General features: G+C 40.5%; 2 protein-coding genes across 7 annotated transcripts in view; both read left to right on the top strand.

Annotated features, from left to right (window-relative positions):
- Positions 1–12,128, top strand: part of PSMA5 (proteasome 20S subunit alpha 5) — a 29,286-nt gene extending 17,158 nt beyond the window's left edge. For all 3 annotated transcript variants that reach the window (XM_059043236.2, XM_059043331.2, XM_067041414.1), the window contains one exon: positions 11,891–12,128. In XM_059043236.2, coding sequence (XP_058899219.1) covers positions 11,891–11,968 — 78 coding nt within the window. In that variant the 3' untranslated portion in view covers positions 11,969–12,128. The remainder of the gene's footprint in view (positions 1–11,890) is intronic.
- A 4,408-nt stretch (positions 12,129–16,536) lies between these two features.
- SORT1 (sortilin 1) overlaps positions 16,537–27,133 on the top strand; it is a 73,959-nt gene continuing 63,362 nt past the window's right edge. For 2 of the 4 annotated variants that reach the window (XM_059042100.2, XM_059042008.2), the window contains exon 1: positions 16,537–16,918. In XM_059042100.2, the coding sequence (XP_058898083.1) occupies positions 16,613–16,918 (306 nt within the window). In that variant the 5' untranslated portion in view covers positions 16,537–16,612. The remainder of the gene's footprint in view (positions 16,919–27,133) is intronic. The other 2 variants (XM_059042264.2, XM_059042179.2) reach the window with 2 other exon arrangements.

Genomic DNA, 27,133 nt, shown 5'->3' with positions numbered 1-27,133 from the left:
CAGCAGGCAGCATTAAAGAAAAGGATTTTTTTCTTTTTAAGGATGGGGAAAGATATAAAAATACTTTTATAGTCTGAGAAGCAAGTAGTGGATAGAAAAATGTTAAAAGAATTAAAAGTGGAAGTTAGATAGTGATGGAAAAGTTCTAGAAGAGAGAAGCCATGGTACAAATGAAGGAGTTGGTTTTGAAAAGTAGAATTGATTCAGCATTATATTGAATACCCATTACATGCCAGGTACTATGTAGATGCCAGGGATACAGACACAGAAAATCCAGTTCCCATTAAGTAGTATAGAGGACATACAGATAATAACAGCTTGGGTTGATACTTCTGTAATAGCAATATGAATGGATTGACACAGGAACATATAACTTATGCTGGGGCGTTAGGAAAGCTTACTGGAAGAGGTGAAGTTTGAAGAAGGGAAGAGAATGGTATTCCAGGAAGAGGGAACAGGACATGTAAAATAACATTGTGCATAAAAGGGAACTCTGAGGGATTTATCTGAATGCTGGAGTGTGAGATGTACGTCAGATAGGGGATGACACTGGAGAGACGTGGACCAGATTCTGAATGCCCTTATTTAGGATCCTAAGTAGACAGGAGGATGGGAGGTAATGATGAGTAAAGTTAAGGCAGGTTTGGAGGTGAATTGGGAGAGAGGTGTTATATTTCCCTGGTGATTGTTAGATCATCTGCTGAGGGTGGGTGAATGCAGCAGTGAAATTAAGAAGAATGGGAAATATTTGGAAAAGTTATTATGGATAGGGAAAAGGGAAGACAGGGATGAGTAAAAGGATTGCTGGGTCACATTAAAATACGCTAGCTGAGGCTGAAATCATAAAACAAGTTGTTGTAAAAAGGATAGTGGTTACCCTTGGAGGCATGGTATGTATGTATATTATATTTTAATTAAAAAAATTTTAAAGGCCAACTGAGGCTGGAATCACAAATCAGTAATTAAACCAATCAGCACTTACTTTGCAGCTATACTCAGCATAGATTGAGAAAATGTATATTTGGATAAATCTCTGGCAGAGGATTGACTAGTTATGGGCAGAAGAATGGAGAGAGTACTGGAGAGTATTGTTCGTCAATCTGTCACCAATAGAGCCTGGTTCCGTAGGCTGCAGTGAAAGGTGAAAAATTGGGTACCAGAACAAGGGGCTGGCCTAATGGTGAGAAGGTCCAAGAAGAGTTGGAGAGAGGTTGGGGCTGCAGGAGGGGTGTTTGGCTTGCTTCTTCAGCAGTCATGGGGAGAGGGGATTATGGAATGGAAATGGAAAACTTACTTTATAAATAGTTGTTTTTTCACCTTCTCAGCAAAGATTTGAAAATGCTTCCCCTTCGTGCCAGTCTCTGAGATGATGAGGCTCAAAAAATGCAAGATAGCCCATATTGACCCTTAGGAGGGATTTTGTCAGTTCCTTTTGTGCTTTGTTTTCTGTGGTACTGAATGAGATAGGGTCTTGGCATTTCCACTAAGACTATCTCCTTGCTACCTCAGAGTAATTCACATGTAGCTCTTGATTTCACAGTGAAGGTTCTAAGGCCTGCTTGGTTCAGCTAAAACTTCAAAGATATTTTTTAGCTCATTCAGTTTCAGTGCAATTACAGTGTTGCTTTGAAGAGAGCATCAGGTGTGTGTCTCATCCACGCTCTATCATTAATCCCTGACTAGAGTTTTCTTCCCTTTAAAACAGGGGCACTTCCACTTTTCCAAGCTCTAACTCATGGTTTCCAAACCTGGCTGTCCATCAGTCTTTGGCTGTCCATCAGAAATCTCTATTTTTGAAATCTCCTTGGGTGACTCTGATGGTCAGTCTAAGAAGGTCAGGCATTTGGGAGCCACTGCTCTAGAGCCCATCCTCCTCTGTCTCTGAGGTCCCTGCTCCGCCAGTTGTCCCTTGTGTCACCAGCCTCTCCTCAACGGCCACTTCCCCTCAAAAAGGGAAAATTTCCAAGTTGCATCTTTCTTTAGAGAAACAAAAAACAAAACCCACCTTTGTCAACCCCTCTCTCTACCTAGTATCCTTTTTTTAAAAGATCAACTTCATTGAGGCATAATGTACATACTTTAGTGTGTACCTGTTTTAAGTTTACAGTTCAGTGAATTTTGACAAAGGTATAACCCTTGTATCCACAACCACAAGATACAGAACGTTTCTGTCGTCCCCAAAAGTTCCCTCATGCCCCTTTTTAGTCACTTCCTTCCCACTGATCTGCTTTTTGTCACTATAGATTTGTTTTGCATGTTCTAGAATTTCTTATAAATGGATCTTACAGTGTGTATTATTTTTGTGTCTCACTTCTTTCACTTACTAATTTTGAAATTCAGGAGTTTGTTACATTTTATTGCTATTCCATTCATCGTCTTTTTTAACCTTTAATTGCTAGACGATGAATCTGTATTCATTGTCTTCACTGCCTCGCCTCTCATTTATTTCTCAATCACTGCCATTGGTTTCTGTTATTATTTCCCTGAGACTGCCCCTTGCTAAGATAACTCCTCTTTATCAGATTTCATGGTCATTTTTAAGACTTCTTATATGACCTTTTCTGAAACAGACACCTCAAATTTTTGACAGTTATAAAACTAAACTCAACATTTTTCCTGAAAACCATTTCCTCTTCCTTTATTTCTAATTCTGGTTGATGACACCTTCAGTGAACCTGTCATTCACAGCAGAAACCTGGAAGACTTTGACCTCCCTTTGCCTTCACCGATTTCTGTCTTTGCCTCCTGAAATAACTCTCATATCAGTGCCTCTTCTTCATGCCTATTCCCAGGGCCTTCTCTTGTTCAGGCCCTCATTTTTCTCCTGCCTTGTATGTTTTGAGATTTCCTAGCTAGTCTTCCTGGCTCTAGCCTTACCCTCCTCCTTTTCATTCCATTTCCCCTGCCATTGTGCTACTGAAGTGGATTTTCTAAACTGCATATCTAATCTCAATTGTCCTCCACTTTTTTTTTTTTTTTTTTTTTTTGCGGTAGGCGGGCCTCTCACTGTTGTGGCCTCTCCCCTGTTGTGGAGCACAGGCTCTGGACGCGCAGGCTCAGCGGCCACAGCTCACGGGCCCAGCCGCTCCGCGGCACATAGGATCCTCCCGGACCAGGGCACAAACCCGTGTCCTCTGCATCGGCAGGCGGACTCTCAACCACTGTGCCACCAGGGAAGCCCCTGTCCTCCACTTTTAAAAAGTATTTTCTGACTCTTAACTGTCTGCAAGATAAATTCCAAACTTCCTTTCATGTCACAGTAATTCACTACTTCTTAAGGCATATGTTTAACCTGTTAGGTACCTTGCTAACTTTACATGCAATTATCTTTTAATCCTCACAATAGCCTTATGAGATAGGTATTCCTACTTCCATTTTACAGAGGAGGAAACTGAGGCTTTGAGAAGGCAAGACCTTGCGCAAAGTAACAGCATTGGTAAATGGTGGGGTCACAGTTTGAAACCAGGTCTGATGTGGGGTCCTGTACTTTTTACCACTTTAATACACTATCTCTCTATGAGCTCTGAACTCCTGCTACCTCTCCATTTCATCTCATCACATATGCAACCTCTGCTCTAGTCATTCAGAATTACTTTCAGTTTGCAAATACATCATCTTGTTTCGTGCATTTATGCATTTGCATATTCAGTCTGCCCTCTGCTCCTTGACTGACCCATTCTTGTAGTGCTTTAAGACACAACTCAAAGATTGCTTCTCCTTGAAGCCTTCCTGGACTCCCCCTAGATTACTCCTTTGTGCCTTTATGTATGCTTGGCTCTGTTGTAACACTTACCTGACATTAAAGGCATTTGGCGTCTAGCGCTCTTAGTAAATAAGACAGACTTTCTTTTTTTTTTTTTTTTTTAACGTCTTTATTTGAGTATAACTGTTTTACAATAGTGTGTTAGTTTCTCCTTTACAACAAAGTGAATCAGTTATACATATACATATGTTCCCATAACTCTTCCCTCTTGTGTCCCCCTCCCTCCCACCCTCCCTATCCCACCCCTCTAGGTGGTCACAAAGCACAGAGGTGAACTCCCTGTGCTATGCTGCAGCTTCCCACTAGCTATCTAATTTACATTTGGTAGTGTGTATAGGTCCCTGCCACTCTCTCACATCGTCACAGCTTACCCTTCCCCCTCCCCATATCCTCAAGTCCATGCTCTAGTAGGTCTGTGTTTTATTCCCATCCTACCACTAATCTCTTCATGACATTTTTTTTTTTTTTTTTTTAGATTCCATATATATGTGTTAGCATATGGTATTTGTTTTTATCCTTCTGACTTACTTCACTCTGTATGACAGACTCCAGGTCTATCCACCTCATTACAAATAACTCAGTTTCATTTCTTTTTATGGCTGAGTAATATTCCATTGTATATATGTGCCACATCTTCCTTATCCATTCATCTGTTGATGGACACTTAGGTTGCTTCCACATCCTGGCTATCATAAATAGAGCTGCAATAAACATTTTGGTACATGACTCTTTTTGAATTATGGTTTTCTCAGGGTATATGCCCAGTAGTGGGATTGCTGGGTCATATGGTAGTTCTATTTGTAGTTTTTTAAGGAACCTCCATACTGTTCTCCATAGTGGCTGTATCAATTTACATTCCCACCAACAGTGCAAGAGTGTTCCCTTTTCTCCACACCCTCTCCAGCATTTATTGTGTCTAGAGTTTTTGATGATGGCCAATCTGACCGGTGTGAGATGATATCTCATTGTAGTTTTGATTTGCAATTCTCTAATGATTAATGATGTTGAGCATTCTTTCATGTGTTTGTTGGCTATCTGTATATCTTCTTTGGAGAAATGTCTATTTAGTTCTTCTGCCCATTTTTGGATTGGGTTGTTTGTTTTTTTGTTATTGAGCTGCATGAGTGGCTTGTATGTTTTGGAGTTTAATCCTTTGTCAGTTGCTTCATTTGCAACTATTTTCTCCCATTCTGAGGGTTGTCTTTTGGTCTTCTTTATGGTATCCTTTGCTGTGCAAAAGCTTTTAAGTTTCATTAGATCCCATTTGTTTATTTTTGTTTTTATTTCCATTTCTCTAGGAGATGGGTCAAAAAGGATCTTGCTATGATTGATGTCATAGAGTGTTCTGCCTATGTTTTCCTCTAAGAGTTTGATAGTGTCTGGCCTTACATTTAGGTCTTTAACCCATTTTGAGTTTATTTTTGTGTATGGTGTTAGGGAGTGTTCTAATTTCATAATTCTACAGGTAGCTGTCCAGTTTTCCCAGCACCACTTATTGAAGAGGCTGTCTTTTCTCCACTGTGTTTCCTTCCCTCCTTTATCAAAGATAAGGTGACCATATGTGTGTGGGTTTATCTCTGGGCTTTCTATCCTGTTCCACTGATCTATATTTCTGTTTTTGTGCCAGTACCATACTGTCTTGATTACTGTGGCCTTGTAGTATAGTCTGAAGTCAGGGAGCCTGATTCCTCCAGCTCCATTTTTCGTTCTCAAGATTGCTTTGGCTATTCGGGGTCTTTTGTGTTTCCATACCAATTGTGAAATTCTTTGTTCTAGTTCTGTAAAAAATGCCTGTGGTAATTTGATAGGGATTGCATTGAATCTGTAGATTGCTTTGGGTAATAGAGTCATTTTCACTATGTTGATTCTTCCAATCCAAGAACATGGTATATTTCTCCACCTATTTGTATCATCTTTAATTTCTTTCATCAGTGTCTTATAGTTTTCTGCATACAAGTCTTTTGTCTCCTTAGGTAGGTTTATTCCTAGATATTTTATTCTTTTTGTTGCAATGGTAAATGGGAGTGTTTTCTTAATTTCATTCTCAGATTTTTCATCATTAGTGTATAAGAATGCCAGAGATTTCTGTGCATTAATTTTGTATCCTGCTACTTTACCAAATTCATTGATTAGTTCTAGTAGTTTTCTGGTAGCATCCTTAGTATTCTTTATGTATAGTGTCATGTCATCTGCAAACAGTGACAGCTTTACTTCTTCTTTTCCTATTTGGATTCCTTTTATTTCTTTATTTTCTCTAATTGCTGTGGCTAGAACTTCCAAAACTAGGTTGAATAAGAGTGGTGAGAGTGGGCAACCTTGTCTTGTTCCTGATCTTAGTGGAAATGGTTTCAGTTTTTCACCATTGAGAACAATGCTGGCTGTGGGTTTGTCATATATTGCCTTTATTATATTGAGGAAAGTTCCCTCTATGCCTACTTTCTGCAGGGTTTTTATCATAAATGGGTGTTGAATTTTGTCAAAAGCTTTCTCTGCATCTATTGAGATGATCATATGGTTTTTCTCCTTCAGTTTGTTGATATGGTGTATCACGTTGATTGATTTGCGTATATTGAAGAATCCTTGCATTCCTGGAATAAACCCCACTTGATCATGGTGTATGATCCTTTTAACGTGCTGTTGGATTCTGTTTGCTAGTATTTTGTTGAGGATTTTTGCATCTATGTTCATCAGTGATATTGGCCTATAGTTTTCTTTCTTTGTGACGTCTTTGTCTGGTTTTGGTATCAGGGTGATGGTGGCCTCATAGAATGAGTTTGGGAGTGTTCCTCCCTCTGCTATCTTTTGGAAGAGTTTGAGAAGGATAGGTGTTAGCTCTTCTCTAAATGTTTGATAGAATTCGCCTGTGAAGCCATCTGGTCCTGGGCTTTTGTTTGTTGGAAGATTTTTAATCACAGTTTCAATTTCAGTGCTTGTGATTGGTCTGTTCATATTTTCTATTTCTTCCTGGTTCAGTCTTGGCAGCTTGTGCATTTCTAATAATTTGTCCATTTCTTCCAGGTTGTCCAGTTTATTGGCATAGAGTTGCTTGTAGTAATCTCTAATAATCTTTTGTATTTCTGCAGAGTCAGTTGTTACATCTCCTTTTTCATTTCTAATTCTATTGATTTGAGTCTTCTCCCTTTTTTTCTTGATGAGTCTGGCTAATGGTTTATCAATTTTATTTATCTTCTCAAAGAACCAGCTTTTACTTTTATTGATCTTTGCTATTGTTTCCTTCATTTCTTTTTCATTTATTTCTGATCTGATCTTTATGATTTCTTTCCTTCTGCTAAATTTGGGGTCTTTTTGTTCTTCCTTCTCTAACTGCTTTAGGTGCAAAGTTAAGTTGTTTATTCGAGATGCTTCCTGTTTCTTAAGGTATGATTGTATTGCTATAAACTTCCCTCTTAGAACTGCTTTTGCTGTATCCCATAGGTTTTGGGTCGTCGTGTCTCCATTGTCATTTGTTTCTAAGTACTTTTTGATTTCCTCTTTGATTTCTTCAGTGATCACTTCATTATTAAGTAGTGTATTGTTTAGCCTCCATGTGTTTGTATTTTTTACAGATCTTTTCCTGTAATTGATATCTAGTCTCATAGCGTTGTGGTCAGAAAAGATACTTGATACGATTTCAATTTTCTTAAATTTGCCAAGGCTAGATTTGTGACCCAAGATATGATCTATCCTGGAGAATGTTCCATGGGCACTTGAGAAAAATGTGTATTCTGTTGTTTTTGGATGGAATGTCCTATAAATATCAAGTAAATCCATATTGTATAATGTATCATTTAAAGCTTGTGTTTCCTTACTTATTTTCGTTTTGGATGATCTGTCCATTGGTGACAGTGGGGTGTTAAAGTCCCCTACTATGATGGTGTTACTGTTGATTTCCCCTTTTATGGCTGTTAGTATTTGCCTTATGTATTGAGGTGCGCCTATGTTGGGTGCATAAATATTTACAATTGTTATATCTTCTTCATGGATCGATCCCTTGATCATTATGTAGTGTCCTTCTTTGTCTCTTGTAATAGTTTTTATTTTAAAGTCTATTTTGTCTGATATGAGAATTGCTACTCCAGCTTTCTTCTGATTTCCATTTGCATGGAATATCTTTTTCCATCCCCTCACTTTCAGCCTGTAAGTGTCCCTAGGTCTGAAGTGGGTCTCTTGTAGACAGCATATATATGGGTCCTGTTTTTGTATCCATTCAGCCAGTCTGTGTCTTTTGGTGGGAGCATTTAATCCATTTACATTTAAGGTAATTATTGATATGTGCGTTCCTATTACCATTTACTTAATTGTTTTGGGTTGTTCTTGTAGGTCTTTTCCTTCTCTTATGTTTCTTGCTTAGAGAAGTTCCTTTAGCATTTGTTGTAAAGCTGGTTTGGTGGTGCTGAAATCTCTCAGCTTTTGCTTGTCTGTAAAGGTTTTAATTTCTCCATCAAATCTGAATGAGATCCTTGCTGGGTAGAGTAATCTTGGTTGTAGGTTTTTTTCCTTCATCACTTTAAATATGTCCTGCCACTCCCTTCTGGCTTGTAGAGTTTCTGCTGAAAGATCAGATGTTAGCCTTATGGGGATTCCCTTGTGTGTTATTTGTTGTTTTTCCCTTGCTGCTTTTAATATGTTTTCTTTGTATTTAATTTTTGACAGTTTGATTATTATGTGTCTCGGCGTGTTTATCCTTGGGTTTATCCTGTATGGGACTCTCTGTGCTTCCTGGACTTGGTTGACTATTTCCTTTCCTATATTAGGGAAGTTTTCAACTATAATCTCTTCAAATATTTTCTCAGTCCCTTTCTTTTTCTCTTCTTCTTCTGGGACCCCTATGCTTCTAATGTTGGTGCGTTTAATGTTGTCCCAGAGATCTCTGAGACTGTCCTCAGTTCTTTTCATTCTTTTTTCTTTCTTCTGCTCTGCAGTAGTTATTTCCACTATTTTATCTTCCAGGTCACTTATCCGTCCTTCTGCCTCAGTTATTCTGCTACTGATCCCGTCTAGAGTATTTTTCATTTCATTTATTGTGTTGCTCATCGTTACTTGCTTCCTCTTTATCTCTTCTAGGTCCTTGTTAACTGTTTCTTGCAATTTGTCTATTCTATTTCCAAGATTTTGCATCATCTTCACCATCATTATACTAAATTCTCTTTCAGGTAGATTGGCTATTACCTCTTCATTTGTTAGGTCTGGTGTGTTTTTATCTTGTTCCTTCATCTGCTGTGTGTTTTTCTGTCTTCTCATTTTGCTTATCTTACTGTGTTTGGGGTCTCCCTTTTGCAGGCTGCAGGTTCGTATTTCTATCTATTTTTGGTGGCTGTCCCCAGTGGCTGAGGTTGGTTCAGTGGGTTGAGCAGGTTTCCTGGTTGGGGGGACCAGTGCCCCTGTTCTGGTGGATGAGGCTGGATCCCGTCTCCCTGGTGGGCAGGTCCACGTCTGGGGGCGTGTATGGGGGTGTCGGTAGCCTTACTGTGATTCTAGGCAGCCTCTCTGCTAATGGATGGGGCTATAGACCTGTCTCACTCTTTGTTGGGTATAGGGTGTCCAGCACTGTTCGTTGCTGGTCCTTGAGTGAATCTGGGTCTTGGTGTTGAGATGGAGATCTCTGGGAGATATTCGCCGTTTGATATTACGTGGAGCTGAGAGGTCTCTTGTGGACCAGTGTCCTGAGGTTAGTTCTCCCACCTCAGAGACACAGCCTTGACACCTGGCTGGAGTGCCAAGAGCCTTTTGGGAGGTCTCAGGTCTTCTGCCAGCGTTCGGTGGGTGTTCTATAGGAGCAGTTCCACGTGTAGATGTATTTCTGATGTCTCTGTGAGGAGGAAGGTGATCCCCGCGTCTTACTCTTCCGCCATCTTCTCGCTCCCCCAAGACAGACTTTCTTCATCTTTGGATATCTAGTAAAGTAAAGTGAGGACTTCCCTGGTGGCACAGTGGTTAAGAATCCGCCTGCCAATGCAGGGGACACAGGTTAGATCCCTGGTCAAGGAAGATCCCGCATGCCACGGAGCAACTAAGCCCATGTGCCACAACTACTGGGCCTGTGCTCTAGAGCCCGCAGGCCACAACTACTGAGCCTGAGTGCCACAACTACTGAAGCCCACGCACCTAGAGCCCGTGCTCTGCAACAAGAGATGCCACCGCAATGAGAAGCCTGCGCACCGCAACGAAGAGTAGCCCCCGCTCACCGCAACTAGAGAAAGCCTGTGCGCAGCAAGGAAGACCCAACACAGCCAATAATAATAATAATAATAAATAAATAAATGTATTTTTAAAAAATAAAGTAAAATGAGATAAATAGAAAAGTAGCTTTCATATTCATTATGTAAGTAAATGGCAAGGGGTTATTTTTACTCATCTAGTGATGGGTACCTTCCTGAAGGCAGTATTTGGTTTAAGTCCTATTAGTATTGATTTGCAGCCTGGTTCTATAGGACCGTTCTAATTCAGAGTTGCCCAGTTTCTGGTTTTTAGCCCCTGTAATGGTTTGGGAGGACTAGCCTGTGAGCCATGGGTGACTTGACAAAAAACTCTGTAGGCTCTCACTCTTCTCTGGTTTATTGACTTTGTACCTCTCTGTCCTCATGTCCTTAAGAAAAGCATTTATATATTTTAATTTCCTTGGAATAGAACTCATGGTCTATATGGACATCACTAAATTATTTAACATATATTTTACAAATATGTTTGGGACTCTTCTGATATTTCGTGTAATTGGATAGATCTTTTAGGAGAATCTAGTGGAAACTGCAGGCTTCAAGAATACCTTTTTTTTTAGTCTGTCCCCAGACCAGATCTTCAGGTGTTTTAAGATGTGCAGTAGTAGTCTTCTTCTAAATTTTACCTGTAGGTGAGGCAGAGAATAATAAACATCTTGTAACTGGGCTATGCTAATTTGGGCAGTTTTCAAATTATACTAATATCAGTAGTGAATATTACTCAAAAAATGCCCTACTATGTTTAATTTTAAAGTTAAAAAATATATATAAAGAAATGATATTTCAAACAAATTAAATACAAAAGCTAAAGGCAAAAGTGAAGTGGCACCTATTCCTCAGTATTACCCTAAAACATGGGACTATGTTGTCAGCAGAGATGATGGAAAACCTGGTGGTTTGGTTAAATTTGAAACTAATCATCTTCTGACCCTAGTCGTTTTTTTTTTTTTTTTTTTTTTTTGGCGGTACGCGGGCCTCTCACTTGTTGTGGCCTCTCCCGTTGCGGAGCACAGGCTCCAGACACGCAGGCCCAGCAACCATGGCTCACGGGCCCAGCCGCTCCGCGGCATGTGGGATCTTTCCGGACCGGGGCACGAACCCACGCCCCCTGCATCAGCAGGCGGACTCTCAACCACTGCGCCACCAGGGAAGCCCCTGACCCTAGTCTTTTAATTGCTTGAATACATTATAATCTGGACTGCTGGTTATTACTAATACCTTTAGTTACAACTGATTTCCTATGGTCAGTGTTAATTGGATCTTTTCATCGCCAGTCCTTTTAAAAAAACAAAACAAATGTTTTTCTTGTTAAGTTACCATATGGGCAGTTTTAGAGAAAATAATACCCAACAATAATAGTTAATTATGTGGTGCTTATTACAATGTTCTAGACACTGGTCTAAGCACTTTACATGAATTGAGACATTTAATCCTCACAACTACCCTATGAGTTAAGTGCTTTTATCCCCATTTTACTGATGGAAATTGAGGCACAGAGTGGGCAAGTTTACCAAGGTCACATACACAAGCTCGACTTGCAAGTGTGTGAATGAATATGCTTTTAATATTATTTCTAAAGGAACCTTTAACAGAAAAAACTACTGACCCCAATTTGCTGCTTCTTCTGTGATCCTTGTTGAAGTAACCTCAAAAAGTGACAGTGATGCCAGGCATTTTGTTAACTATTATGTGGTTGGTTAACCTCAAAATAGAAAATTTGGTCAAGAAGATTTTTATTTTGGAGTCAGACAGCTATTTTAGGAACCTGCTGCTGGAAAGGATATCGCTGGGACAGCAGATCCCTTAGTTCCTAATGAACAGCTGCATCACCAACAACTTCTCTTGACCGTGCTGGGGCTATAAGCAGGGTGATCGAGCCGAGCTTATTAACCCTTCTCTGTTTTCTTTCCAGCTAGCCACAGTGCAGCCTGGCCAGAATTTCCACATGTTCACAAAGGAAGAACTTGAAGAGGTTATCAAAGACATTTAAGGAAGCATAATCCTCAGAATTTCTTGGGGATAGTTTCAGTTCTAGTTACCCTTAACTTTTATTTCCAGCTGCAATTCCTTGGAAAATCTCCAGTGTATGTGCATTTTTTTATGATGTCTGTACATAAAGGCAGTTCTGAAATAAAGAAAAATTTTGAATATTTGTTAATAGACTATTCTCTTCTAGTGCAGTCTTGGGTATAAAATACTTGTGTTGGGGGCATAAAGGATAGTGGTATTAATATCCCTATCCTATCAGTATCTATTCTAAAATTGTTTTAGTGGCTCTGTACAACAGAATCAACTATATTATGAATTCCTTGGTGTTGACAGATGAACTCCCAACTAGTCCAGCTCCTCCTCATGTGTTATAGGTACTAATACCACTGTAAACTTCAGTTCTGTAGTTTTTCTTGAGTAAATAGTTATTTTTGCTGCTTTCCTTATATGAAGGAGATGCTACTAATTGACCATCAAAAGAACATATTTTGAGGCCCTCCCCAAAACTGATGGAATAAGCCAGCTACAATGTTGTACTATTTCTTGTGCCTTAAGAGACAATTTGGAATGAGATTTTCTTTTTTTTTTTATGAAGTCAAGGACTATAAAAGAATCAAATTCATGATCTTGGCCTCGCTGGCAATCAATTACAAATCAGTAAGAGAGAACTGTGTAATTCAGAAGTAGTTTACATTAGACTTTGGAATATACTATGAACTTTCCCTGTTAGAGCTGCCAGCGTATGACTGGTTGAGATAATTTAAAGAATCAATCTATTGGAGCCTCAAAAATGGCCATATGGACCCAGCAATCCCACTACTGGGCATATACCCTGAGAAAAACCATAATTCAGAAAGAGACATGTACCACAATATTCATTGCACATTATTTACAATAGCCAGGACATGGAACCAACCTAAATGTCCATCGACAGATGAATGGATAAAGAAGATGTGGCACGTATACACAATGGAATATTACTCGGCCATAAAAAGAAACAAAATTGAGTTATTTGTAGTGAGGTGGATGGACCTCGAGTCTGTCATACAGAGTGAAGTAAGTCAGAAAAATACCATATGCTAACACATATATATGGAATCTAAGAAAAAATGGCACTGATGAACCTAGTTGCAGGGCAGGAAAAAATAGGTAGGCATAGAGAATGGACTTGATGATGGGTGAGAGGGCAAAGCTGGGGCAATGTGAGAGTAGCAGGGCAGGAATAAATAGGTAGGCATAGAGAATGGACTTGATGGGTGAGAGGGCGAAGCTGGGGCAAAGTGAGAGTAGCATAGACATATATACACTACCGAATGTAAAATAGTTGGCTGGTGGGAAGCAGCAGCATAGCACAGGGAGATCGGCTCGGTGCTTTGCAATGACTTGGAGGGGTGGGGTAGGGAGGGTGGGAGGGAGGCTCAAGAGGGAGAGGACGTGGGGACGTGTATGCATATGGCTGATTTGTTGTGCAACAGCAACTAACAGTATTGTGAAGCAATTATACTCCAATAAATATCTATTAAGAGAAATGGCCATATGAAGTAGATATTGTTACTTATCATATCATACTTAACAGATGAAGAATGTAAGGCTGTGTGACCACGGACTCAGAAAATTAAGCTGTTGAGACTTGAACTCAGGTTTTTCTGGTTTTAACTCATCAACTCTTGATTTTACAATGCCAGGCATGAGAAGCCTAGATACCTACTGAGTAATAGGGAAATCTCATTGAAATTTGAAATGTGCTATCCACAACATGGCTAATCCACAGGTGAATAATGCAGAATTGATTGTGTATTGTCTTCATTAACATTTGTAGGAGGTTGTACTCTATTATTTCAAATTCTGATTATTTGAATAGGCTGAATTCATATTAAATTTATACCAAATTTCCAGCAAAAAACATGTGCTTATATACATTTGGAAACTGCAACGATGGGAAACATTTGGGAAAACAGAATTTTGCTCTAGAAACACACACACATAAGGTAGGGAACATTGTCACCAATGTTCTGGAGACTGTCTTAGTGATTTTAACCCTGTTATTAAATATAATGTGATCATGAGATTAGTTTCCCTCGTGTTCACCTCTTATCAAATCCTAATAGAAAATGCCATTGAAAAATCCTATCTCAACTAATATTTGTTCAGATTTAACAAATTTGAGTACCTATGTATTATATGCCAAGTAATGTATTAGGCATTGGGGATAGAGCTGTGGTCTAGGTATGGTCTGCTCCCATGAAGCTTCTAGTGGGGAGAACTAGACAATAAATACCCCATTTAACTCAATGTAGATTAATGCAGAAATGGACTAAACATGCTGCTTTAGGGCAAGGTGAAGTGTCTCTGAATCATGTGTATTATGTAGGGAAAAAACATATACCAAGGAATAAAGTAGCTCTTAGCTTCAGCTTACACTGTACTGGTGAAACGAAAAATTTTACACCTTCTGTAATTCCAATTATAGAATTCTTGAAAGAGATGGACTTTGGTTTTCTGTAGAGTTTTAAAATTTCCTACAAAGTTTCTTTTTGTGTCCATTTAAATAGAATCAAATAATCTTATTAGCAAAAGCAATGGTTTTGTGATAGGTAACTGCTTTCAATTCATCTTTCTGCCGCAGAATTTATCTTGGAGAAATGTATGGTTTTTAGTAATAAGATAAATTTGCATATTTTAGTTCTGCAAGTAAGGTAAGATCTTAGGTGTGGTATTTCACAAAGGAGATCTGACAGTGCAATTTTTGTATTTGGTGCCAGTGTCATTGACAAAAATGAAATACTAAAATAATTCATTCACTCAAACATTTTCTCAGTTCCGTATGCAAGGTACCATGTCCTCAGAAGCTGATACAGTTTGAAGAAGGAAACATATTCTGTAAACATACAATGATAACTAAAAGCAATATATTAAAAAGTGAAGGTACAGGTAATTCCAACAATTTAAGAGTTTAAAAGTGTATTTAGTAATTTCTCCAGGAGATGGCACTGTGGAGTTGGCTTTTTTCTTTTCGGACAGTAAGACAATAGACCATTCATCTTTGTGTCACCCAAACAAAGAAATATTCCTGTATAGCCCCTCTTCTCTCGCCGGCTAATCACATGCTACTGGAACTGACTGTCTTGTGATCTACTCCACAGTTGGTACAGATTAAAAAATAATCTCTTAAAAAAATTATCTGACACATTGTAATTAATGGAAAGGAACAAATTGTTCACCAATTTTCATGGAGCTTTTATCTCGTCAGTTCAGTAGCTGAGAACTTGGAATACTTATTTTAGTGATTTTACCATCCTGCTCAGATGCTGTTCAAAAATATTTTTCACTTATGTCTTACTATGGTTGTTCTGGCAAAATGTAAATTTGTAAATTTTTATTTGCAAATTAATGTGACTAGAGGATTTTAATGTAAACCTTGGGTTCTGTGCACTGCACCATTCATTTTCCCCTACAATAAATATATTCTCATTCGGGTTTACCTGCAGTTAATAGTTAAAAGTAATTTTTAGTTGCTTTCTTTATTTGGGTGTAACGTGTTGTATACTTTGTGTCTTTCTATTTGTTCCCTTTTCTTCTGAACAACTGGCATTCTGAAGAGATGGAGTCAGTAAAGAGAACAACCAGAACTGGTTTAACCTGCACTGCATGTTCCAGAATAAAGTTATGGGTGTAGTTTCTGCGATAAAGGGAACAGCGTAGGGGTTTTGTTTTATTTATTGGAGGCGGAATGTTAATTTAGGGGATATTATATATTGAAAACCAAACTTGTGCAGTGAACTCACTGCAGGGTTAAGGCATCTATGCATCTATGCAATGATCATGTCTAAAGTCGGCACTGAGCCGACTTTATAAAAGGGGTCAATTCTCTTGCCCCTAATGCCTAAGCTACTTTCTAACTCCAGGAAAATCAATAAGCAACTCCTTCTCTGGCTTAACCCCCTGCATAAGAGGAAGGTGAGTGAGGAGAGACTTTTCTCCAGGCTTGCGTGAGTCACGGATGTTCTGATGTCTGCCTCCGTGAGACTCTGCCCACACAGTTTTCCTTCACCTTGTGTCAGCAAGGCGGCTGCTTCAGCAGACAATGGGCGCTGCAGCGTGCGGGGGTTAAAAACCAGAAGCACCGGTTCATGACGGAGGCCCCTTTTCCAGCTGAGCAAGCTCACGGATTCCCCGAGGAGATTTTCCAGGGGCTGCCACAACCCAAGGAATTTTAGGGGTGTCTCTGGAGAAGAGGAGACCAACCCAGCCCCAACTTGAGGGTGCCAGAGGGAGCAACGAAGGGTCGGGGCGCCACGGAGCAGGGGGGTTCTTGTGTAGGAGGGAAGCTCCTACGCTAACTCTAGAAGCCCAGCCTCGGATACGCCGGCAAACGGGGGATGACCTCAGCTGTCTCTGCCACGTTCCAGCCAATCAGTCCCGCATCTTGGCATCCTAATCCAGGACCTCCGAAGCCGGAGGCGACGCGAGCCAATGAGCAGTGGGCCTGGGAAGAAAGACAGGCGGCCAGCCTATGGAGGCGGAGAGGCCCGGCTGCGCGTATCCAAGGAGCGCCGGTCTCGGGCTCGGGGGTGTGGCGCGGCGCCGGCGGTGGTGGGCGGGCGCGCCGGGCGGCAGGTGTCGGCAGCGTAGGCATTCGGCGGCGATGGAGCGGCCCCGGGGAGCTGCTGGCGACCTCTCGCTCTGGCCCCACCGTCTCAGCCTCCTCCTCCTCCTCCAGCTGCTGCCGCCGGCGACCCTCGGCCAGGACCGGCTGGACGCGCCGCCACCGCCCGCTGCGCCGCTGTCGCGCTGGTCCGACCCCGTCGGGGTGAGCTGGGGGCTGCGCGCGGCCGCGCCCGGGGGCCCGGCTCCCCTCGGCGGCCGTTGGCGCCGCAGCGCGCTCGACGAAGATGAAGACTGCGGCGGGGTCCGGGACTTCGTCGGCAGGCTGGCCAACAACACGCACCAGGTGAGCGGGCTCCGGGCCCGGGCACCGCCCGGACTACGAGGTGCCACCCGCGGGCCCCTCGCGGCCGGCCCGCGCACCCGGCTCCTCTTTCTCTGTCCGCGCGCCTCGCGTCCCAGCGGAGAAGACCCCGGCCGCTCGCCCGCCGCGCGGCGCCCGCGCCACCTGGGCCGCGGCCCCAAAACTGCGGCGGGCGGTCGGGCCGAGTCGGGCCCAGAGAGCGGCCCCCGGACGCCGCAGCCCGGGCAGCTGTGTTTCGTCACAGGGGAAGCCGGCTTAGAGTTTCAGGGCATTCTTTTTTTTTTTTAAGTTGTCAGAATCTGTGGAGCGTTGTTTTTTTCCGCCTGTATAAATAATTCGGATCCAGCAACGCTGTATCCAACAGGAAGCTGAAGGAGTAATTACCTCTTAAGTGGTTGGAGAAGTTGGGGCTGAGCAGAAACAAACGTGTGTCCTCGCAGGGTCAGTACTTTCAGGGTGGGTAGGCGGGTGTTATCCCAAAGCAATGATTAGGTTCCTGTGTGTGTGTTGATAGTTAAAGGAACAAGCTTGGCAATGGGGTGACAGCGTATATGTGATCTCTCTTACGTCTTCAACTTGACCTTCTATCATGGCATTGGACTCTGACCAGGATGTCTAGATCCTGTTGTAACAAGGTTTGCAATGGTTAAGAAACACATTGCAGATACTCTGCTTTGAGCTAGGTCCTAGTCGGACACTTTAAAAATTGTGGCAGTTCTGTTTCTGGGAACAAGCAACCCAACCTCTGCACACTACTGTATTGACAAAGCCAGTTGTTGGCAACGTCCTGGGTACTTGCTCTAGATCAGCCCGGGCATCTTCCTCGTGTTTTTTGTAGAACTACCGGTTTAATTGTTGCATAATGTATTTTCAATTTAATGCATTTTCTCTCTTATATCTCTTCCTCATTCAAAGAGAGTTGCACATGGGGACAGAGGTGAGTGGCTAACTACACTTGTCCCCGTTGAACCATATTCTGTATCAACCGAATCTCAGTCTCCCCTTGATCTTTCTCCCTCTGCCTGGACTCTACTTGTTACCTGTGCAGAATTCTCTGATCTGGGGACCCAGGGCAATTGCAGTCAAAGCATAAGCAGTCAGGGAGAACTCTTGCTAAACGCAGTCCAAGCAGCAACTGCATTGGTGGCCAAGCTAGTGCTGATGTGTGGGATGGGTTGGGTGCAGATAGGGCAGAATGAGAACTGGGAAGTCTTCCTGTTTTATGAGGGGGAAAAAAATGTGTATACTTCCATCTCACAGTGGAGAGTTGAGAAAGGCTTTACAACACCAGTGCCTAATTTATAACGGGAGCACTTCCTTCCTTGAGCCAGCCAGACACAGCATTCTTACTCCCTATTTGGATTCTTCTCTTGCTGATTGACCTACCTTTAGGACCTGGGGCTACTCCTGGATTTATTCCTTTAGTTAGAATCTTCCCTGGTTGGTTTGAATTTATATGTCATTTGTAATATATTGATTTCTAAAGCAAGACGTTGAAAAAACTGGCTCAGGGGGTTCTTAGTTCTTAGGCCAGATCTATTCAAGAGCAGATCTGAAACCTCATTCTTTGAAGTCCACATGTTAATAAAAAAAATCTTCCCTCTTTTTCTTTCATTTTATTTAGTTATTGTTTCCAGTGATTTTTTAAACTTATTTTTTTGTCTTCTTTCATTGATCTCATTTAAAAGAACTGTTTTTGCATTTCTTAATCATCCATGGTTTCTTCAGAGATCCCATCCTTTTTGTAGCATGTGTATGTGGTAAAAGTGGAACCACTGTTAATAATCTTCACCTTAGAAATGGTTGAATAAAGCATTTCTTAGTAGTGCACCCCCTTAACCAAGAACTGTTATCTATTGGTCTGTTCTGCTTTTCAATTCTGTATTTTTAGAAGTCATAATACATCATCCTGAACTCTGCTGAAGAGATCTGGTGTTGGGGGAGCCTTTAAAGAGTGTGAAATAAATGTATAAGCATAACAGAACAACTTTTTATTAGAAATATTGTATACTTTTGTACAGCTTGGAAAGTGCCATTTAGAGTAGTTTTTCATAAGATGACAGGATTCAATTCCCAAGAAAAATGAAAAGTTCGTTCTCTTATTTATTATAACTTGCTGTTCATGTCAAGCCACATTGCTTCATGTAGTCAGTGTACGTGAATGTCCTCCAAAAGTCCAAGATGTGCTAGATACTGGGGTTCCAAGATACAAAGAAGAGATAATTCAGACTGGAGAACGAAAAGCCTCAGAAAGTTTTAGCAAATCTCCTAGACCTGTTTCTATGGCTTATTTGGCTTTGTGAGAGTATGTTGGTGTTTAACTAATCTTCTTAAGAAAGCAAAGTAGAACTAAAGCATGATAGTGCTTTTATAGTCTTTTGGTTTTAGGAGACCTGTGCCCTAATGACCTATATAACTCAGTCTCTTCACTCATGAAATCCAGCAAGTATGTGTGTGTGTGTGTGTGTGTGTGTGTGTGTGTGTGTGTATTTATAAATGATTTTTTTCTTAGTCTAATGAATAACCTTCCTTTTGCCTTTAACCCCAAACTCTTTTCATGCCACACTTTTAACTGATTCTTTCCTTTAAGTGCTTGGAATGTTCATGACATGTATAACCTTTGTGCATGAGAGAAGTTGAGCAAGCCTAGATTTTATTAATGTTGGTTGCTAAGTTGGATTGCTTCCAAACATTCCTCCTATAAGCACCCCTTTGAGGTTAGGCATGAAGCTCTGTCTTAAAGAAACAGATGAAATGCCTTGGTCAGAGTTATGGTGGTGGCTGACATAATTTCCTTACTTCTCATTCCTGAGTTCAGACTATTTGACAATTTCCTTAAAACTTTTAAAACTTACAATTAGTAAAGCCAGGAATGTTGTTCATTCTGTCCTCCTTCTGTTCCTGTCATTAACTACTTCTTTACACATAACTTCCCAACTTCTACCCCAACATCAAAGCATCTGGTTTCTTATATAAACAGGCCCTGTAGTGAGGTTGTGTTGTATGGGGTGTCAGCTCTGAGAAGAATGCGTGTATTTGTTTGCTGGTGCTGGCAGGGCTGAGTCCAGGCTGACAAGACTCAATGTGCCTGTTGGAGGCTTCGGGGAGCTGCCGCTCTTAGCCTGTTGTGGATCTTTGTCACACCCAGAAAGCTGAAGGTCAGTGCATTTAACTGCCCCGGAACTTTCTAACTGCCTCATTTATCCCAGTACCCAGCCTCTCTTCATACTGCCTTCCCTGCCACTCCCACCATCACCATCGAGTTAAATCTTTCTTGAGTCCTGTTTCATCCATTCGTTTGGGGGTCAAGGAATAGGAATGCTGTAGGATCTCCTTCCTGGTCCTGGTTGAGCAGAATGAGCAAAATCCTCATGAGGACTCTGCACCCATACAGTATATTCATCAGACTTTTAACCCCTGCGGGAAGAGTCTGTATTGGGGATTTCAGTTAGAAGTATCAGCAAAGTTGATGAAGTATATTTATCTGGGGAAAGGTTAGTTGTCATCTGAGATTTGGTTGAGGTGAGGGTAGAGAGCTAGCCAGGTAGGACAAGTGGCCCAAAGGGAATGCAGGGTAACAATTAGGTAAGTTCTCTGCTGACTCAAATTTTTGGTTCTGCACATAGTGATTTTTAGTTAGAAAATTAAAAATCACTATGATGAGTCTCCTGTTCTGGTCAATTTCTAATGACTCTTTTCTTTCTGTAATGATAATAATAATAGGCTCCTCATCCTGCTGTTTTGATCTGATATTTTGTGTTAGGCTCACATAGGCTATTAAGAGCTTCTTTTGCACTCTGCCAATGTCTAATCAACTCTTGCCAATAAACATTGGGTTCTCAGTGGGTGACTGCAGAAACCATGCCCCCCAACTTTGTCCTAGTTGGCCTGTTACTCATGTGATCCTCACAGAAAGGGCAGTGCTTGAGGGCAGTGGTCAGATCAGGAGAGTCACATTTCCTCTTCTTCCTCCCTTCCTACCCCTCAAGCTGTCTTTACAGAAAGTGAACTGTGCTTTGAGACTGGAGAAATGAAGTGCAGATGTTTTATATGATTAGAAACTAATGTTAAGGTAGACCAGAATCAAATTTGACATGTAATTAAAAATGCAGCTTTTCTAGCAGAGAGCTGTGTGGCAATGGCCCCCCAAAAAGATACTGCATTGTAAATTTCTAAAAAATTTTCAGTTACCTTTTAATCTTTTTCTAACCAGTGTTTCTGTTGCATCTTGTACTCTTCTATTTAAACGCTTGGTGAAAACTTGTTCTTCCCACTGTCTATGTGGCCTCACTGATGTATATGTAGGTGGTTTTGAGGAGTAATGGGGCTTGAGGAACAAACTGGTCAATTTCAGTCTGTTCTAGGCAGGGTTTTTTTTTTTTTACTGACACTGTAATGGTGACTGCAGTCAAAGTTGGGTTAGTAATATGTGGCTTTGAGCTAGCTGAGTTGAATGAATTTTCATGATAGACGCTTCATACCTTTAGAGATTGTTAGATGAATGCTGGACATGTGTTTTTTGTTTGTTTTTGTTTTTTAAGATTGGGACTATTTTTTCCTTCTCTGTCCTCAACCCCAGTCTCAGGAAACCACAACAAAAACAAAATCTTCCATTCAGAGCCTGTGGTGTTTTCCTGAGAAAGTTTTCTGTGAATGTAATTTATTTTCTGTTTTGCATTTCAGTATCTGGCCCTCAACTCCTCATCTACAGCATGAGAAGTTTTGGACTAGATTTAAAATGTCTAAAAAACTCTGTGATTAATATGAAAGAAGAGGAGGCCAAAGGTTGTGATCACAAATGTTTACTGGTTGATTCCAAGTTTAGAAGCAAATTGTGGCTGTTCCATTTCCCAGTTGAACTTGAACATAGCCTGGATTTCACATCTGGGGGTAATTTGTTACCACCTCCAGAGCTTGCTTCAGTGAAATATGAGTGTTCTTAAAGATAACAGGAGTATTTCTTTTTTCATATAATTGTGAAAGACATTTGACTTTTATTTTTGGGGAAATACTTTATTGTTCCTTGTTGGCTGAAAAAAATCTAATGCAAATCAAAGCTACTAGCTTGGATATTCCAAAAGCAAACCAAATAGATATCTAGCAGTAAATTTGTTTTTTCTTTTCCTTCCCTACAGTACTCTGCCAAAACTGGGGCTTTTTTTTTTTTTCTTTTTGTCTTGGCTGCCTGTGTGCTTGAAAATAGATGGTCAACTTCCTATTAATATACTCAGCCCTATGCTAGTTAGAAACTTATGTGTGATTAATTGGCTTGATTTATTTTCATTAGAAGAAAATGTATGGTTTTTTCCTTCTAGGGCTTGTGAGTAGTATCTCTCTTACGTTTGCTTTTGTTAAGAGTTTTGCTCTTTTTTTTTCCTGTATGTTCTAAAAAACTAAGTTCTCATATTGTAGTTGAACCTGTTTGCAAATCTGTTTTAACAGTAAGATCACCCTGAAGTACCAAGAGAAATTGAACTGGGAAGGAAATTTTTAACTGACGTTAGTACTTCCCAGACAAGATAGTTCAGATCAAATGTTTATCTGGTACCTGCTCTTTGTCAAAGAGATTCACATCATAAATATGCTATATACAAAATTCAAAAAAGACTTCTTAATACTCAGATTTGAATCCTGGCTCTGCTTCTTCATAGTTGTATGGTATGATCATAGACAATCACTTAACTTCTCTGACCTTTATTTATTTATTTATTTTAAACTGGAGAATCAGTTTTAGGATTATTTGGAGGGTCAAATGAGAAGTTTTATCAAAATGTTTTGTTAAATGTATTGTGTAGATATCTTTCACTTAAACACTTCTGGAGTTCTGGCCTGTGCATAAGAAAAGTTAAACATTAAAAACATCCTCATTGATGTCATCTTAAGGATTTAGCTGTTCAGAGACGGCTTGCTGAGAGTTTGGAAGAATTTTTGAAGAAGGCATGACCACTGCAGTGCAGTGGTCTGGGAAGGCCTCATGGATGAAGAGAGAATCAAGGTGTGGAGGGAATTCTTAGGGAGACCTGTAAAGGCATGGAGGTAGGGAAGTCCAAGACATGCTCAGGGGATGATCAGTGGGGACTTTCTCTTGGGGAGAAGTAGTTGATGAGGAGTATGAAAGACTAAGGTTTCCAGGAAAACATATAGAGAAGTAACAAAAGATAGCTCTTTGTGGGGGATGGAAAAAGAGGGGAGGCATGGGGAAGGAGTCTGCCATTAGGAGTTACTGGGGAAAGTGTTTTAACAGGTAGTGGTTGACATGAGGCTAGAGCTGGATAAACCAGAGGTGGAAATGGGGAGCCAAGAAGAGTTATCCTTTTGGTCGTTGACCGTTACTGTGGTCTTGGAAGAGTATGTCCAACAGGAGAGCAGAATAGAGGGCAGGGCCGACCGTCTTTTATACTTGAAGTGCTCAAGGTTCCAAGAAACAATCCAGGACTCCTGACCTTATTGAAGGAGGTTTTGAGCCCAGGCATGAGGAACCCAGGAGCTATAAGACAGTGAAGCCCGTGAACAGATTTTTCTGAACATTTGTGAACAAGGGTAAGGTTGAACTCTTGCTGATAATGTGCTTAACAGTTTGAATCATAGATTGTTAAACTGATTAACTGGTCAGATCTCTTACCAAGAAGGCTAAATGACTTGCTTACAGGCCAAGAGCTGGGCGTAGGACATTTATGTCCCAACATGGTGCTGCATTTGGAAGTGTTTCATAGAGATATTTTAAGTCAATGCATTTGCTTTAGGGATAAGACAAGGTTATAGACCCCAGTTGTAAGTCATGTAGTTGTGAATTCCTCTCTGCTCCTTGAGGTCATAGTTCCCTCAGCAGAGCTCAGTTAGCCTTTCTAAGCTTCAGCTCCCCATCATGTAAAATGAAGTATTATCATAATGCTTCGAAGAGAAAATGTTTTGAAAACCTTGAATCCTACCACATATGTAGGATTTATGTCATTTCTTCATAAGCCTGTTGATATATTACTGTGTCCATAGAGTCCAATTGTCAGCCAAATGATCCTGATAAATACCAACTCCAGAGGAACATGTGCATAAAAGGAGACAGATGAGGCATAAATGTATTCGGTTTTACCACTTGGCAGGGTTGGGTGACAGGCTTGGGCGGAGGTGGCAAGAATGAGAGTGAGTCAAGATTGGCAGAAATGTAAGAAGCATATGTGTTCTTTTTTTTTTTTTTTAACCTTCATGATTACATCAAAATTTTAACTGGTTAATATGAGTGATACTAACAAGTGGTATTAATTGGAGTTCTTTGAGACCGTGGTTAGGAAGGAATGTGATCTCAGGTTAGACCTGGATTCAAACTTCAGTGGTAACCAGGGACAGATGACTCTTAGTGAACCTTAGTTTTATCATCTATAAAATGGATATACTATATGTACCTCTTAGGGTCCTTGTGAAGATTAAATGAGACAGTGTAGAATTTGGTGTGTATTCATCCTTTATTGGATGTTTTTTATAATGATTATCTACACAAAGCTTCTAATGCATTACCAGTTAGATGCTCAGATATTTGTGTATGCACTTACATTTTTTTTTCATAGCTGAAATATTCCAGGAGAATTAGTATGGGTACTCACAGGAACCAAATGTGTATTAAGAATTATGTACTAGTTATGTCCTTGGACTTGGAGTTAAAAAAAAAAAAATTGGGTATGGTGAGGGAGAGACCATTTGTTCAAAGTGTCTTTCTTGAAGCTATGGGAGATGGAGGAGAAAATAACCCCACCATCATCAGATACCTGGTCATCTGGTTATAATAGTTTCAAGTATATATAGTTATTTACTTATAGTGCTAAAGAACTTACAATTAAAAAAAATAAGGCTACTTATAATTCAATAACTATTTCTCTTCTCATTCATTAAGCTTTAAATATGCGGTTTTAAGTTGACAGCTCTAAAATAGCACTCTGCCTGTTTCACCCTGATTCATTAACTGAGCAATCACTATTAGCTTTGTACTCTATTGACCTCTGTAACGTTTTAAGAAATATTAGTGAGATGTGATAGGTACTCCTCAAGAACTTAGCTTGAGAGCATGGCAGACCAGAATGTTAATGGAATTATTTTTTGTAATGCGTGTATATCTTTAAGGTAGTATCTCACCACTTCCTGGCCTACGTTAACTCTGCTCTAGTTGAAGTTACCTTCTCACCAGTCCCTTTAGCTTGCCATGTGCTCTGTTGCTTCTCCATTTTTGTTTTCATGGCATTCCTCCTGTCTGAATGCCTTTCTAGCTCTGCTTGTTTTTTTTCTGTTCTCGCCCACAACATTTAACAATGCCATGTAATCCAGCATTTTACTATAGTATTCTATTTTGTATTCACTTTCATTTAGTCAATTGGTATTCTCCAGATTATAAACACCTTAAAGGTAGTACAAGTATGACCCTTTAACTTCACCCTTTTGCCTCACATAGTGCTGGAGAAAGCGTAGTCGTTAAATGTGTAGTCTGGAGTCAAACAGACATGAGCTTGAATCCTTGCTCTGCCACTTACCAGCTGTGTAACTTTGGGAGAATTACTTAACCTCTCTGATCCTCCATCTTCATCTGTTAAGTAGCAATGGTGCTCTATATATCATAAGTGCTCAGTAAAGGTCAATATTATTATTATTCAACAACTTTTTGTTGAGCACCTACTATATGTTGGGCCTTGTACTGGGTACTGGGAACTGATTTGGAACACAACAGACAAGATCCCTGCCTTTATGGACCAGTAGAGAAAATGGACATTAAACACATATGTAGTTACAAATACAGTCAGTACCAAGAAGGAAAAAAGCAACTACAGGAGAATAATTGACAGAGGTCCTTTTAGCCTGGGGCACTAGGAAGCACTTGCTGAGAAATTACTTAAACTGGTACTGGAAGATGAATAGAATTTTTCCTGTAGGAGTGTCCCAGACAGAGAGAAAAGCATGTTCACAGGCCTGGGGCTAGAAAGAGTGTGGTGCACCCAGAGGTCTGGAAGAAGGCCAGTGTGGCTGCAGCAGAGGGAGGCCGGGCTGGTCCCCATACCCAGTGGGGACTGGTGAGTTTTTATGGTCCAGTCAGCTGGCCACTGGCACATATCCTTTCCTCACTTTCTTTTTGAAATGAGATTAAGATGTAAAAATTAAATGCTAACAGTTTGAAATTTAACTCATTTATTAGGCATGATTAGAAATGAATTATTCCATGAAGATGAGTTTTTCGAAAACTAAGCCTAGGGTAAGCATTTAAGCCTGCCCTTTTGAATGCCAAAGTTTGTTGTTTTTGTTGTTTTTAATGGACATCTTTCTAAAATACGTCTCTGCCTTCTTTGTCAACAGTATGACCTTGGATCATTAAGGAGATTAAATTATGCTGTACCAAGACTCACATTATTTTAAAGTGGTATGGCATTAATGCCCTCAAGGTCTGTTGAGATTTGTGGGGCTATTTTCTCCCATTTTGAATGGCCCAGATTTATAAGCTTAGTGCCATTGTCTACCTGTTGAAGTTTACTCTTTTTTTCCTGCAGAAATGATAGTCCCCTTGCAATATCCTGTTCCTTCTTGCTGCTGTCCCTGTCTCTAGATACACTGTCCCCCAAATTTAACTTCTGTAAGCTAAGAAATTTTACTTAGCTTAATTTTACTTCTGTAAGATGCTTCTGTAAACTAAGAAAAAGATTTCTAATTTTAGGCAATCTAACAGGTTTAGCAGATTGATTTAGAGTGACTGGTCTGCAGGTTTCTCTTAGTGGTCAGGTGCGTAGGGTTTTATTGCATGGACAGTGTCATCAGAGGTCTCTCTCCCTTGCTTCCTTTCAGTGAGTGTCCAGGTTGTTGAGGTTTCTAGATAATGGAGTTGCTGTTGCCCTTTCCTGTTGACACTAGAGTATTGTGGAGCATGGGGCTGATTTTTTTTTTTCCCCAAATGGAGGCAGAGCAGTGGAAAAGCAAACTGAGGTGTGAAATTATTGATGAGTCATAGAATTTTAAAGCTTATAGGGACTGGAAATGTTGTCATTCCAGCTTCCTCACCTTGGTGGTGAAGTTAGGTTTTACTGCCTAAGTTCACAGAGCTGTTGGCAGAGCCGGAAATGAAATTCACATTGACCAGGTATCAGCCCAGTGCTTTCCTCTGTATCATCCTGCCTCACAGAAAACTCTGAATAATTGAATAGGTTTGCAAACTTGTATACTGTTTTATGTCTA

Source organism: Kogia breviceps, chromosome 1 (assembly GCF_026419965.1).
Source record: "Kogia breviceps isolate mKogBre1 chromosome 1, mKogBre1 haplotype 1, whole genome shotgun sequence".
NCBI classification, from domain to species: Eukaryota; Metazoa; Chordata; class Mammalia; order Artiodactyla; family Physeteridae; genus Kogia; species Kogia breviceps.
The sequence above is the reverse complement of the archived record's forward strand: the minus strand, read 5'-3'. Positions and strand labels throughout refer to the sequence as shown.